The sequence below is a fragment of the Cyprinus carpio genome, chromosome B20 (genome assembly GCF_018340385.1).
Source record: "Cyprinus carpio isolate SPL01 chromosome B20, ASM1834038v1, whole genome shotgun sequence".
NCBI lineage: Eukaryota > Metazoa > Chordata > Actinopteri > Cypriniformes > Cyprinidae > Cyprinus > Cyprinus carpio.
The window spans coordinates 1,440,204-1,454,534 of record NC_056616.1 but is presented as its reverse complement, the minus strand read 5'-3'; the positions used below and the strand labels follow the sequence as shown (position 1 = coordinate 1,454,534).

Sequence of the window (14,331 nt, the reverse complement as noted above, 5' to 3'; positions counted from 1 at the left end):
AGAACAACAGCCATGTACTTCAACTCATGTTCATATGATCAGGTGCTTCTAACATCTCCAAAGGACTCAAAGCATCTCAGATTAATCACTACTAACTTAACTAAAATGACCTAAAAACAGTGTACTAACTTGATTGCTCATAAAGTAACTCCAGTAACCAATCAGTTTCAGAATTTTGATGTGCTCATTCTTTCAGTGCCATAGGAAGATATACATTTATCCGTTAGATATTTTCTGTAAATAATGTAATGAGAAAACTCAATAGTTCTGCTCACCTGAAATCTTGGGACAGGTGAGAAGAATGCTGTCCAGCTCAACTCTTTGGATCATATCGGATCTGCAGGAGAGAAACGTGGGCATTAGTGTTGGGTGATATGGTCATTTTTCAAATTGTCATATCGTCAGCCCGTGAGGTCGATGATACACAATATTATCGTGCATAGGGGGAAGCAAGAGAGAGACTCTCTGTACTTGTCATAGCATAACTATTCGGTGTTTTAAACTGCGCAGGTGCACAAGAGAGAGCCTTTGGAATCACCAATCGAAAAATATGCTTTCAAACATACTGATAAACTAACGTTAAATATAAAAATACTGTATTTAAAACAGCTAGTTCATATATAGTCGGACACAACTGTCATATCGCGCGTCCTGTGACAAATTTGCCACATCTGTGCACAGAAGTTATCAGTCTAAATGTTCTGCAAAATCAGTCAACGGTGAAAATCAACAGTACATTTCATTTGATAAAGACCAACAGTTTAACACTAAATATTGGACATAAACGAACACTTTAAATATAAAGTATTCAAAACAGGTAAGTTCATATATTTGGAGTAAAGTTGACTTGAACTAATGCATCAGTCATACAGAGCTCCGGACCGCGCGCCGCATGACGAGCCCGACGCACCTCCACAGAAACAAGAATGAGATGCATTCTAACATAACTGTGGCATTAAACTCATTTAGTGGGGGCTCGTTTAAAATATTGTACATATATAGGCCGTTCAGATTACTTGTTAAAGTGCAATGAAATACCTTATATCTGCAGACGATGAACGTCTGTTTGTGGATGGAGACTTCTTCACCGGCTACAGGCTCTAATCTTTATTTGCGCGCGCACGTGTGTGTGAAATGCGGTGCTGAAGTGAAATAGCTGGGCAGTTTGATAGCCGAATTATAATAGGACACCTAATGAAAATAATAATAATTATTATTATTATTATAATTTAATACATTAATAGGAGAATGAGCCTAATATCGTCTTGACTATCGACAGAGTCATCTGCTATCGTCGACATCTCTAACTATCTTCGATACACAATACTATCGTCTATCGGATCAACCCTAGTTGGCATACATCGGAAATACATCAGATCCACTCAAGAAATGTCACAGCCGATCTTCTGGGTTCAAAACAAATTAAGCTTTATCAAATTTTTTTTTGATCATTTTGGAGGGGAAAAAATATTTTCTTTATTAATCAACATTATACTACAAATGCTCAGGATAGAGCTTGACTTACTGAACCTGGAAGAATCTATTAAGGTGTAAGAGAAAACGCTTTACATTACATTAACAGACTATGTAAAATACTGCATGTGGCAAGCCACAAAATTCATTTCAGAACAGAAGTGGGTGATATTTTCTTAACAGCAAGGTCAAGTGCACCTGATTTTAAAGGTTTTTTTTTTTGAGCAGCCAAGAATGTACAGATAAAAACTATGGAGGAATTATTTGGTCAGATTATAAACTAAAAGTCTAAAACTAAAAGTCTTAAACCAAAACTAAAAATCTAAATTTGAAACTTAAAGTCCAAGTCAAAAATTAATCTGGTATTTAGGATTGGGCATTTTGTATTTAGGATTGGGCATTTGGTATTTAGGATTGGGCATTTTCTATTTAGGGTTGGGCATTTGGTCATTTAGCCATTTAGGATTTAGGATTGGGCATTTGGGGATTTAGGATTGTGAATTTGGTATTTAGGATTGGGCATTTAATCATTTAGCCATTTAGGATTGAGGATTGGGCATTTGGAGATTGAGGATTGGGGCATTTGAGGATTGAGGATTGAGGAGTGTATGCAAATTAGGAGGCGTGGCCCAAATACTGGAGGCTGGGTTTGAAATGGCTGGCGCGCAGAGGCACCTTATGGACAGCAGAGGGAGCTCACGTGCTAAGGAGCACACTGTAATGAAGCCCAAACAGAGCGAAGTGAGCGGCTTGAGCGAGGACTGTGTGATAACTTCAACTTAATGACAGCTTTGTAACATTTGTGGCCTCAAACCGAGCGTACAACTGATGCTTGCGCGCGCGGTAAATCACCTCCGCGAGATGAAAACAAAATCGCACGCTAGGAAACGGAAGCCCGCGAGCTCATTTCAAACTCTCGCGCGCGTGACATGTTCTTTGTAGTGATGGGTCGTTCGCGAATGAGCCGACTCTGAGAGCCGGTTCTTGTAGGTGAACGACGAGAGCTGGCTCGCATATCTGAAGAGCCGACTCTATTTAAAAAATATATATATATATAACCTATAGAAATTAAATCATTATGTAATAATGAATTAATGGATGCATTTTATTGTATTTAAAATAATTGACTGATTCAAAGAACAAAAAAAATATTATATAGGCCTAAAGGCGCACATATTTGTCTGAACAGCCTCACATTCTGTTCCTGTCAATCATACACGAGGGGTCAACCAATTATATGGCATGAGGGAGGGGCCGGGCCATCACACACACACCACACACACACAGTGTCAAACTCGGAGAAGAAACTGCATCAGCCCCTCGAAAGTAAGGCAGCTTGCATTTCTGAATGCAAATCTATCATAAAATAAAAATATGATCAGCATTGTGTGTGTGTGTGTGTGTTCATGCTAGTTATACAAAACATAACTAGTGAGATAGTTCATGCTGGTTATATAAACATGCCAAAAAAGATGGACCAGTTTAATCCTTTTCAGTTATTTATTTTTCTTTAATATGGGTTCTATTATGTTGTTCAGATTCAGATTGTATTTTGTTTTGTAATGTTGTTGTTTTCTATACATTAAAAAGTTGTAATTTAAATGCAAATGTTTAATAGTATTCTTTTTTTCATAACAAATCAATGCATTTGTAAAGAAATTGTGAGACATTGTGAGTTTGATTTCATTTAATAATTTACTAGAATTGTTTTCACACCTATCATAGTCAAAACATTACTGTTTTTTAAAGAGCCGTTTGTGAGCCAAAAGAGCCGGCTCTTTTCAGTGAGCTGAGTTAAACGAGCCGGCTCACGAAAAAGAACCGAAATGCCCATTTGCGCGCAATACAAGCCCTCGCGCTCGATCTTCTCACCGGCTCGCTCGAACACTTTTATTTTTGTCAGTCGTGAGGGCTTGTATTGCACGCAAAGAACATGTCACGCGCGCGAGAGAGTTTGAAATGAGCTCGCGGGCTCCCGTTTCCTCGCGTGCGATATTGTTTTCATCTCGCGGAGGTGATTTACCGTGTGCGCAAGCATCAGTTGTACGCTCGGTTTTAGGCCAAAAAATGTTACAAAGCTGTCATTAAGTTTAAGTTATCACACAGTCCTCACTCAAGCCGCTCACTCGCTCTGTTTGGCTTCATTACAGTGTGCTCCTTAGCACTGGGAGCTCCCTCTGCTGTCCATAAGGTGCCTCTGCGCACCAGCCATTTCAAACCCAGCCTCCAGTATTTGGGCCACGCCTCCTAATTTGCATACACTCCTCCAATCCTCAATCCTCAAATGCCCAATCCTCAATCTTCAAATGCCCAATCCTCAATCCTAAATGGCTAAATGATTAAATGCCCAATCCTAAATACCAAAATTCACAATCCTAAAAATCCCCCCCTAAATAGATCCTAAATCCTAAATGGCTAAATGACCAAATGCCCAATCTTAAATACCAAATGCCCAATCCTAAATACCAGATTAATTTTTGACTTGGACTTTAAGTTTCAAATTTAGATTTTTAGTTTTGGTTTAATACTTTTAGTTTTAGACTTTTAGTTTATAATCTGACCAAATAATTCCTCCATAAAAAACACAGCTAAGGTTTGTCTTATCATATTTTTCGGAATATAAGTCGCACCTAAGTATAAGTTGCATCAGTCCAAAAATACGTCATGACAAGGAAAAAAACATATAAGTCGCACTGGACTATAAGTCGCATTTATTTAGAACCAAGAACCAAGAGAAAACATTACCGTCTACAGCCGCGAGAGGGCGCTCTATGCTGCTCAGTGCTCCTGTAACCTATCAGATCGGCTGCATATTTTACTACCGCAGTTTGTAATCTGCAGAATAGGATTTTTTTTGGGGGGGGCATTTTGTTTGCATTCAGTCTTTCTCAGTTGTCTTTAAGTTAATATTTCAGTTAACAGTTTTCAGTTAATGTTTTCAGGGGTATGCTACAGGAGCACTGAGCAGCATAGAGCGCCCTCTCGCGGATGTATACGGTAATGTTTTCTCTTGGTTTATTTCTCTTGGTTCATGTCAAATTAATTTTGATAAATAAGTCGCACCTGACTATAAGTCGCAGGACCAGCCAAACTATGAAAAAACGTGTGACTTATAGTCCGGAAAATACGGTATATGTTTTGCCTGCTCTTGTAAACAGCTTACTGTTAACTAGACAGTATTACTCCCAATGCACGTATATCTACTCAATCTATATCAAACATCTGAAGCTGAATTAGCCTGTTAATTGGGTGAAGTCAGCGTATCCAGCGCCATACCTTTGCTCCAGCTTTCTGATTGGAGCAGAGAACTGTGTGTGCTGGAAGAGCCGGCCCTGAACCATAACTCCTTGGGACGGCGCTGGACTCATTATCAGATAGCTGGTTCGACTGGGGAGCGGAGACACACTCACTGAATGAGCTGCTTCACTGGGAGACCATCAACAACAACAACAACAACACAGGGCATGAGTACATACATTCAATAATAATAAAGGGATTTCAAAAATCTTTTGTGAAGAAAAAATAAATGAATAAATGAAGATTCAAAAGATCTTTTAAATGAAATATACTTCTAATGGTGCGTTCACACCAGACGCGAATGAAGCGTTAAGCACGAGTGATTTACATGTTAAGTCAATGCAAACACGCAAATAGACATCCTATGGCGCGAATTGAGCGTTTCGGGCGTTTTGACGTGCGTAACGTGTGATTCGCGTGAATCGCACGAGTTGAAAAATCTTTTGCGAGAACTTTGGCGAAAATTTGCGCCGTGTTAACCAATCAGGAGCTTGCTCTAATAGTGATGTGATTATGACGTAGCGAGCGGAGGCAGAAATCCGAAACAACAATGGAGGATAAAAATCATCGTCACTGTATGTGGATACCCGGAGCTGTACGATACATCTTCATACTTTTATAGAAACAGTGGCTCCATTTATTATTACTATAACTATAACAATCTAAACTTGAACAAAAAACAGTACTGCCTCCTTTAGTTTTCATTTAAACATATTTAATAGCCGCAGAAATGTAGTTCAGGGAAATGTGTAGGCCTATATAGCCTGCATTACAATGAAACGAAATATTATATCAAACAGTATTGCCTCTATTTTTTTTATTTTATCATATTAATAGATTAATTGAATAAAGACCAAAGATTAGATTTACCCAAAACAAATTATATTTTATGTTTAACTGAAATACTACTACTTTCATGACACGATAACAGTAATATTTAGAAAATTATCCGAATAAATGGTGGTTGAAATCACAATGCTGTGTGAACTCAACTGGCAGAAGCCCCTCCCATCACGCGATTTCGTATCTGTTGTGAAGTGAATTTCACGCGCGAATGAAGCGAATAAACTCAAAATGTTCAAGAGTCCAACTATGCTCGAATAGCGCAATTTATTCACGCAACTCGCGTCTGGTGTGAACGCACAGTAAGGCTACGTCCACACGAAGCCAGAGCTTTCCCTATCCGATCTTTTTTCCCTTGTTTCAAGAAATATCTGCGTCCACACGAAACCACAAAACCGTCACAAAACGATGTAGTATACATGCCAGACCAGTATGCGTCGCTGTAATTCTGCAAAAGAGATACACTGAAAAGACGACATGGACTATGTGCATAAACCTTGTGCGTGGTATACAAACGAACATGGAACAATCCAATTATTAATCTGTGTTAATGTTAGTTAATAAACAGACAATCGTTCAGTGTTTGTTCATGTTTTTGTTGCCGTTATGTGACGTAGCGGTGTCTGACTCGGGGCGAGACTTGGGCTGATGACGTCATCGTTTTAGAAAACAAACTGATTCGCTGTACACACGAAAACGCAAGGGCGATGTTTTCAAATTTATCCACTCTGGGACCTGGTTACAAAAAATATTGGTTTCACTCTCCCAAAACGCTGGATCCGTGTGGACGAAACGCCTATACGATACAAAATGTATGCGTAAATAGCTAAATGCGTCTCCGTGTGGACGGGGCCTTAGTCTTTAAACTATAATAGTTATAGAACTAGGTTTTATTATTTTATTTTTTTTCCATTTGCCATAGGCTACACAATAACAGTTAAACAATTAATCATGATTATTTAGCTCAAATTGCAATGACGATTATTAATCACGATTATTGACATTTTAGAAATTGCATTTTACATTTCACCACAATTATTGCACTTTCAAATCAAGAGAACATCAGCTTGCATGATTTATTTTACCTCATCTAGTTTCCTAATGTATTATGTTTATCATGAAAATTAACACTCTTAACATTATGAAAAATTGTACAAGAAGCTTCTCTGAATAGCTACACAAACCTTTTTCAATTAAAACAACAACAACAAATAAATTGTATATGTACAATGCTGCATTCAAGCAACCGCAATTGCAAACAATATAATAGAGAATCATGTTTTGATTTTGAGGTTCGCTTACAGATTTAGTCACAGCAACAGTGCAATGACCATGTGAAAGAAAACATATTACACTTTCATTTGGGCAGATCACTAAACTCCAACTTGCATGTTGGCCATTGTTTTCAGCTCATTAGTTCTCGTGCATGGTTGCCAGGTTGTGAATTAAAGTAAAATGCTATCTTTTTAAGAGTAAAGCACTAATTGGGGGATGTAAACTTATGAAATCTGGCAGTGAAAGCTTGTTACCAATGCAAGATATCAAAATGTCAACTGAAAATTAATTGTTTTTAGTATATTACCCAGAGGGCATATATTTAACGCTTAAATAATTGAGAGAATCAGAAATTTAAATAAGATTATCGTGCAACTCTAATGCATGTACACACACACACACACACACACAATACAATTGCAATACCTAAGCTTGCTGGTTCTGTTGAGTGGCCTTAATTGATTTAGACGTCGTTCATGAGTCTCCATAGGGCCATTAGCACTGAAGCGCCTCATGGATGGAGTCTGCCAAAGACAGGTCAGAGGTCACAGCTCAACATAACAGACCAACCCTAACAACCATCAAACTGGAGTTCATTAACATGTAACTGACCATAGTTACTCTATATGGCCAAAAGAATGTTGTATTACACCATTTAGCATTTTAATTCAACCTTTGTCTATTCCTGGCAGTCATCTTAAATGTTGCATCATAAAATGTTACATCATATAATGACATTCTAGAAAATTATGCACTTAACAATTTGGGTCCCCCCCCCCCAATCCTACAAAGTGATGACTGATGACAACCCCAGCACGTTATATTAAGACACGGGTAAATCAAGGATTATGTTCCTCCACTAAATTGCAAAAAAACATTGAAGTACATATAGAAGCATCATTTCCTGAAGGTGATAAAAGATAACATTTACTGGTGAACTGGATCCTTGAAGGAAATGTGATCACATATAATCTAATAAAATCACAACTAATATAATGATATTTTGTTTTGGTCTCATTGTGTTAATGCATACAGTAAATAAAGACTCCAGAACACATTGCAATGCTGTAAAAAGTATAGAATACAGTAAAAACACACAGAAGCTGCAAAGAATTAGTAATGTTAGTATCCACCAAAATGAACAAAAATTCCCACCAAATTTAAGATGCCCTGCACAATTAAACAATTTATTATGGCTGTCGCAATTAAAGTGAAAAAAGAATCTGCTCATCTGCACTCTTGTGAATTCTCTCATTGCTCCTTATGCACTGTAGACAGCTTAACTCGCAGCAACAGACTGAAGTCTTAAGCCTTATTCGAACTGGACTAGTTTTCCAGAGGTCATTAGAGAAATTTGTGTTTCAGTCTAGGGCTGGGCGATATGGCTATAATTTTTTTTTATAAATATTGCGATTTTTTTTCATATTAGCTATATCAATAATTATTGATGTCAAATCTTTATTTAAATATTAAAGCCAGATTTTTGCTCCAAAATGAAAGTTGTAGAAACCAAACATTTAATTATCCTTAACAAAACAAATATCTAAACAGAAAAAATAATTTCTTACTTTCTGCATGTTCTAATGAGTGCATGTCTACATTAACAATATAATAAAGTTCGATATATCCCACATTTCTGACACAATACCATGGTGTAGTTAGTGTTACTCTAGAAAATCCATAAATGATGACAATTTGTAGATCGAACTCTTCTGACTGTATTGTTACACACAATATTTCAGTATTTATTCGTCAGCGCTGTTTCATCTGGATGTAAACTACTTTAAATCTCTGAATTATTTGTGTTCAAGCGCTTCACACTGGATCTTACAATGCTGTTTAGCGCTCGTGTGACTGAGACTCATCAGCGAGTGAACTGCTCTAGTGAGCTTGCAACCACTGCGCTGCCGTTTGAACTTTGATCCGAGCGGATAAACGGTCTGCGTGGTGCGCTTCAGATTTGTCGCACTGTTTTGTTCTTCTTTTGCTGCACAACATTATATTGAACATTTATCGAACTCTTCATATCGTTTTATCAAGGAAAATTATATTGCAATAATTATCATTATCAATTTATCACCCAGCCCTATTTTCAGATGACTTCGTGATTTTAATCTCGCCTGAGGCCCTGTTTACACTACAGCGTTATAAAATGAAAACAATCCTTGTCTACACTGGTGTTTTCACTGCGTTTCAGAAACAATCTCCGTCTACACTACACAACCGAGAAAGTATGTCACATGACCATTAATGCATGTACAACCATAAATATGTATAGGTAGATTCCCTATTATTTAGGAATCTACCTATACATATATATGGTTGTACATGCATTAATGGTCATGTGGTATAACAATGGGGTTCAACAATGCACATGATGTTACAGTTTACACGGTCATCAAGGATACGCAGAGAGAATGTGGGCAGCCACGACATCATTTTCAAAAGTCTCTGTTTTGGTCCATTTACACTGAAACACACCCTGGAGTTTTCAAACTAAAACAGGGTCTACAGCGTTTTCAAAAGTCTCCGTTTTTGACCTCGAAAATGCCGGAGTAGTGTAAACGACAGGCATAAATGTAGCAAAATTATGCGTTTTAAAATAAAAACACTCTAGTGTAAATGTAGCCTCAATCTGCAAAGTCTGTATTTTTCTCACACAACCTCTGTAATAATTCCAGAGCAAATGACCTACTGTTTTTCTGCCAATTCAGAGATCATCTGAGAAACCTAATCCCATTCGAACGTGAATGTCTGTGATTGTGACAATATTTCCTTGTGTGTTTTAGCTAATGTGAACTACCGTAGACACTCCTACCACCACGTTATTAATCTTAATCAAACAACAAAAGACAAAAAAAAAAAAAATCACTTCATAACTTTAATAAGAATGAATGTATATTTGATTCATACAGTGATGCAGTGTTTTAAAGTTTAACTCTGGCTTAAATAACAATTTTGGTTGTTTAATGCAATACTATACAATAAGTCATAGGCTTGCTCCAGTCTGGATATTCTTGATAGTACCTCTCAAAATTGGGAAGATCATGATCGTGATTTTGTGTGATAAGATCATTATATGAAAGTCTGAGAAGACCACCCACACCATATTGCACCATGAGATGTAATTATGGTATAAGTCTGTTATACACCAACAGCAGAAAAACAATACAGACCCTAGGTGAATCAGGAAAGAGAAACAGAGGACTGGAGCTCAATCACTGACAGACAACTGAAAGAAAATGAGAGATAATGGACCATATGAGAGGGTTAGAAAGGTTGTGGATACCTTCATTCCCTCGGGGGAAAGCTCCTGCTGGCCACTCACTCGCTCCATGGTCACAAGGGTGGCGCTAGTGGAAAACAAGAGACACATTTAGGGGTCATTCACTCAGGTATTTGCTTTGAAAAACCAGACACACGGGCAGTTGTGGGGTTAGAACACAAGGTCTTAAGAAGTGTTTTTTAAAAGGTGAAAGCTGCATTTTTAGAAATGTTTGCCATGTGTGAGACACTGCAAAAGACGGTCTAAGATACCGGTGTCTACAGACCTGAGTACACTACTTACAAATTGTAGTACATTACTGATTCCAAACTACATGACAAAAACTGCAGTTAGTAAAGCAATACATTACATTACACAATTCAGTTAATATAATCAGACTACTTTTGGATCACTTTGGACCAAACTCGTTTATAACACTGAATTAAACAGGATAATAGAATAGAAAAAAAATATATTCCATTCATTGTTATTGATGCAAGATGAATGGCATTAATTATTAAGCATTTTAATTATCATGGCATCCCAAACTAGGGTTTATTAAAGGAACCGCAGGGGGTTTGTGAGTTGAATGAAAAGCAAATAATTAAATCATACAAATGTAAAATTAAATTAAATTATTTTAAAACAACATCCATCAAAACACTTACTAAAAAAATTAAATATTTTATTTGTTTACCTGCATGTCATGTGAACCTTAACCATGCAATTGTGATACCTAATTATTAAAAAAATGTATTGAAAATCTCAAGGGTACTCCAAGTAAATACATTAGGTGATTACATTAGAGATTCGGCTGACAAAAATCCCTGCATTACATGTAAATAAGAAATAATGTAAATTTGTGCATTTCAATGCATTTGAAAGACAAAAGCCTTCCGAAGACATAGTAATATATGGTTTAATAACCGACTGAGTGATAATTCAAATACAAATGAACATGCAGTGTTGAAATGCAAAGAAAACACTTCTTAAAGCTGGAATGAGTTTTGCAAATCCAGTGGTCAAAAGCTGTGTGGCCTCTCAGTTTTCTGTGTAATTATATGCACCTGAGACTGGCCTTTGTGTGAATGCTCACAAAACTGGAAGACTTCATGAATGTATATATGTGGCTGGGTAAGAAAAATGTAAAAAGATGAAAAAGAAAAATTAGGCAGAATCAATGAATTATGAATAATTTACTGCCACTGAGTGAATAATATGTAGCTAATCAATAAGAAAGTCACTTTAGCCTGATTTAGAGTATTTAAAAATGTAATTTAATTAATTACAAGTACTTCTTTTTTGAAATCTGATTACATAATCCAGATCACATGCAATCAGTTACTACCCAGCTCTGCCTGTCCAGAAAGTATTTACATACAAAAACAATGGAAAAGAGGCAGAGTGGAATGGAAAAATGTGTTATGTATCACACTTGGTTGACTTGGTGTGTTTGATTAGAGTCTCCTGTCGCATTATTACATTCAAAGTCTATTTCACATCATGAATTTATGGTGTGTTCTTCTTCTTTTCTTCTGGTCAACTGTATGCGTTTACTATTAGGAAAGTTTGAAGTATCTGAAGTACTGTGCTGGTGATAAAAACTACATCATGCAGACTGACCATGACCTGGAGTGGAAATGCTTACATGCAAGCTTCAGACACATTTGACCTCAGTATTTCTTTAACTTCTATTCGGCCTTGATGATTCTGTAAAGCGTAATAATAATAACACAGACTCAAAGCAGCGTTAAGCGAGCGGGAAGCGTTCGTGCAGAGATGCCTGAGTGTGCTGCAAGCTGTTCTGTGCTAAATGACCTTACTCATGTCTGCTGTCGTCTTCACTATCATCTGAGAGAGAACACCTCCAGGTCTGCTTAAAGCCTCCATCTCTCCTGTCCTCACATTTATCCAGAGCTATCAAACACATCAGAACAAGGCCATTAAATAAATGACAGCAAAAAGAATCCATTTTTTATTATCTTTAGAAAACAGCTGAATAAAAAATTAAATGTACACATACATCAATATTCAGAAATATGAACACAGCAATTATGCTCTCACATCCCCACCAAAACAATCAGTCTGTGAAACAGGTGCATTTCAAGAATAATGTCCCGATTTTTTTTTTTTTTTTGTCAAAGGAGTTTATTTTGTATTAAAGGTTACATATGTGACCATGGTTCCCTGAGAAGCCTTCAGCATGATCTAAACACAACAATAACATTGGCCGGCGACAGCCTGTGATGTCATCACCCAGCATGACCACAGTATAAAAGAACATCGGTAGAGCATGTCACTCACTTACGTCTGAAGCATGGCAAGGGAACTAGAGAATGTTTTTTTTTTCTTTCTTTTTCCACTTTCATGCGGTGTCTTGTTCCCTTCTTAGGGAACCATGGTTATATACATAACCTGAGACGTTCCCTTTCTAGGGAACTTCGAACTGTGTCCTCTAGAGGACTACATTCAAAATCAGCCCACTAAGCTAACTTTTTGATGGATGATGCCATGAGAAACAAAGTTGTACTCTAACCTGAGAGAGGACAGTTTTACTCACACAAGACTTGCATAAATGCATTTTGATCTGAATTGACCATTGATCTGAAATTTTACCTTGAAAGTGAACCAAGCCAAGAAGAAAATGCAACATTTTAACAATTTAAGTCCCTGTTTCTGAACTATCCTTACATACAGCGAGACAGAACTACTGCAGAAAAATATTTCTCAAAATGTGAAACATTATTTCTGTCAAATATCTATGACACTATTACGGTTTATGATTATATTTGATCAATTAAATGCTATACTGGTGAACAAACGCATTTTGTCATGAACGCTAAAAAAAAATTATATCGAAAACAAGGTTTTCTAAAAAACATTTTTCAAAACCACTTTTCAGACAAGGCTTTCTCAGAGGTTTTTCTTAACAAAACTGCATAGAAATTAGAAACTATAACATATTTGATCACATTTGAATTGGGATATTATGCAAGAGTAGTCAACATAAATGCGATCATTTAATTCTTGCCTTTTATGTATTTTAATGACATTATGATGGAAAACAGGAGAATATAGTAATTCGCATATGAAAGGAAAACAACATTTTAATGTATATTAACATTATTGCATGAGGTTTAAGGTCTCACGTTGAATCAATGAGAAACACAGTTAAGAAATATAAAGATATTGGAGATGAATGCATAAACACAGTCGTTTATTTTTGATGACAAAACAGAGCTCAGTCAGGCCTCAGTCTGTTTTAGCATTCATACACTGAAACAGATACCTTAGCAAGGGGACTTACCTTTACACTGCACATATGTAATACGATACACGTTAATTGAAGTTTATTTATTGTTTAATCTTCTCAGACGTTTATATTTTTGCAGCGTGTATGCAGCGCTGCTCGGTTAGCACACGCGCTAACGCACACACAATGAAATCTGACGGATAATATACATATATACACACCAACACGAGACAAACAGCACATTAAAACACGATAAAGGCGCAAATAAACACAAATACACAAAGCTCGTGTCTTACCTTCAATAAATAGACTCTTTTTACGATTCATATTGGTCCATCCCTTCAAACGAGTTTAATCTCGCGCACTGCACTTAAGAGACTTCTGTCACTTCAACACTTAAAAATTTCACATTTGATTTCACGAGTTCACTTTCCAATTTAACTCAAACTCAATCTATTTCAAATGATATCGCCTTGTGTTTTTTAGTCCATCTTCAGCCCAAACGAGCAGAAATCCCGCTGCAAACAGGACCCAAGCACAAAAAACCCCGGCTGTCTGACTGCGGTATTAAAAGCTTAATAACTCACAAAGATAATTAAGCGACCAGTGTGAGAGAGTAAAATGCATTTGGTAAAACATGAGATTTTGTGAAACTCCGAATGGTTAAAAGTGCATTATTCTGCAGCATGCAGCGCCATTGTGTCACTTCCGCCAAGACTTTTGTGCAATATTAGTAAAATGTCGTAAATGTAATCTGTTTGCTAGTGCTTTGGCATATTCTGCTTAAATATCAATATTTATCTAGAATGTAATGGCCATGATATTTTTCTTAACTCATGAATAAGAACAAAAAAAAAAAAAAAAAAAAAAAGTCCGTAAGGATGTTTGTTTTTATAGACCCTGTAATAATATCACCATGAATTCC

At 36.8% G+C, this 14,331-nt stretch overlaps 1 protein-coding gene across 4 annotated transcripts in view; it reads right to left on the bottom strand.

The window, feature by feature from the left end:
* Window positions 1–14,130, bottom strand: part of LOC109113194 (sentrin-specific protease 6-like) — a 30,640-nt gene extending 16,510 nt beyond the window's left edge. Inside the window, exons 1-6 of one of the 4 annotated variants that reach the window (XM_042746282.1) lie at window positions 13,703–14,130; window positions 11,977–12,070; window positions 10,178–10,241; window positions 7,315–7,412; window positions 4,750–4,899; window positions 276–337 (exon numbers count right to left, since the gene is read on the bottom strand). In XM_042746282.1, coding sequence (XP_042602216.1) covers window positions 276–337; window positions 4,750–4,899; window positions 7,315–7,412; window positions 10,178–10,241; window positions 11,977–12,070; window positions 13,703–13,733 — 499 coding nt within the window. In that variant the 5' untranslated portion in view covers window positions 13,734–14,130. The remainder of the gene's footprint in view (window positions 1–275; window positions 338–4,749; window positions 4,900–7,314; window positions 7,413–10,177; window positions 10,242–11,976; window positions 12,071–13,702) is intronic. The other 3 variants (XM_042746283.1, XM_042746281.1, XM_042746284.1) reach the window with 3 other exon arrangements.
* Window positions 14,131–14,331: the final 201 nt, after the last annotated feature.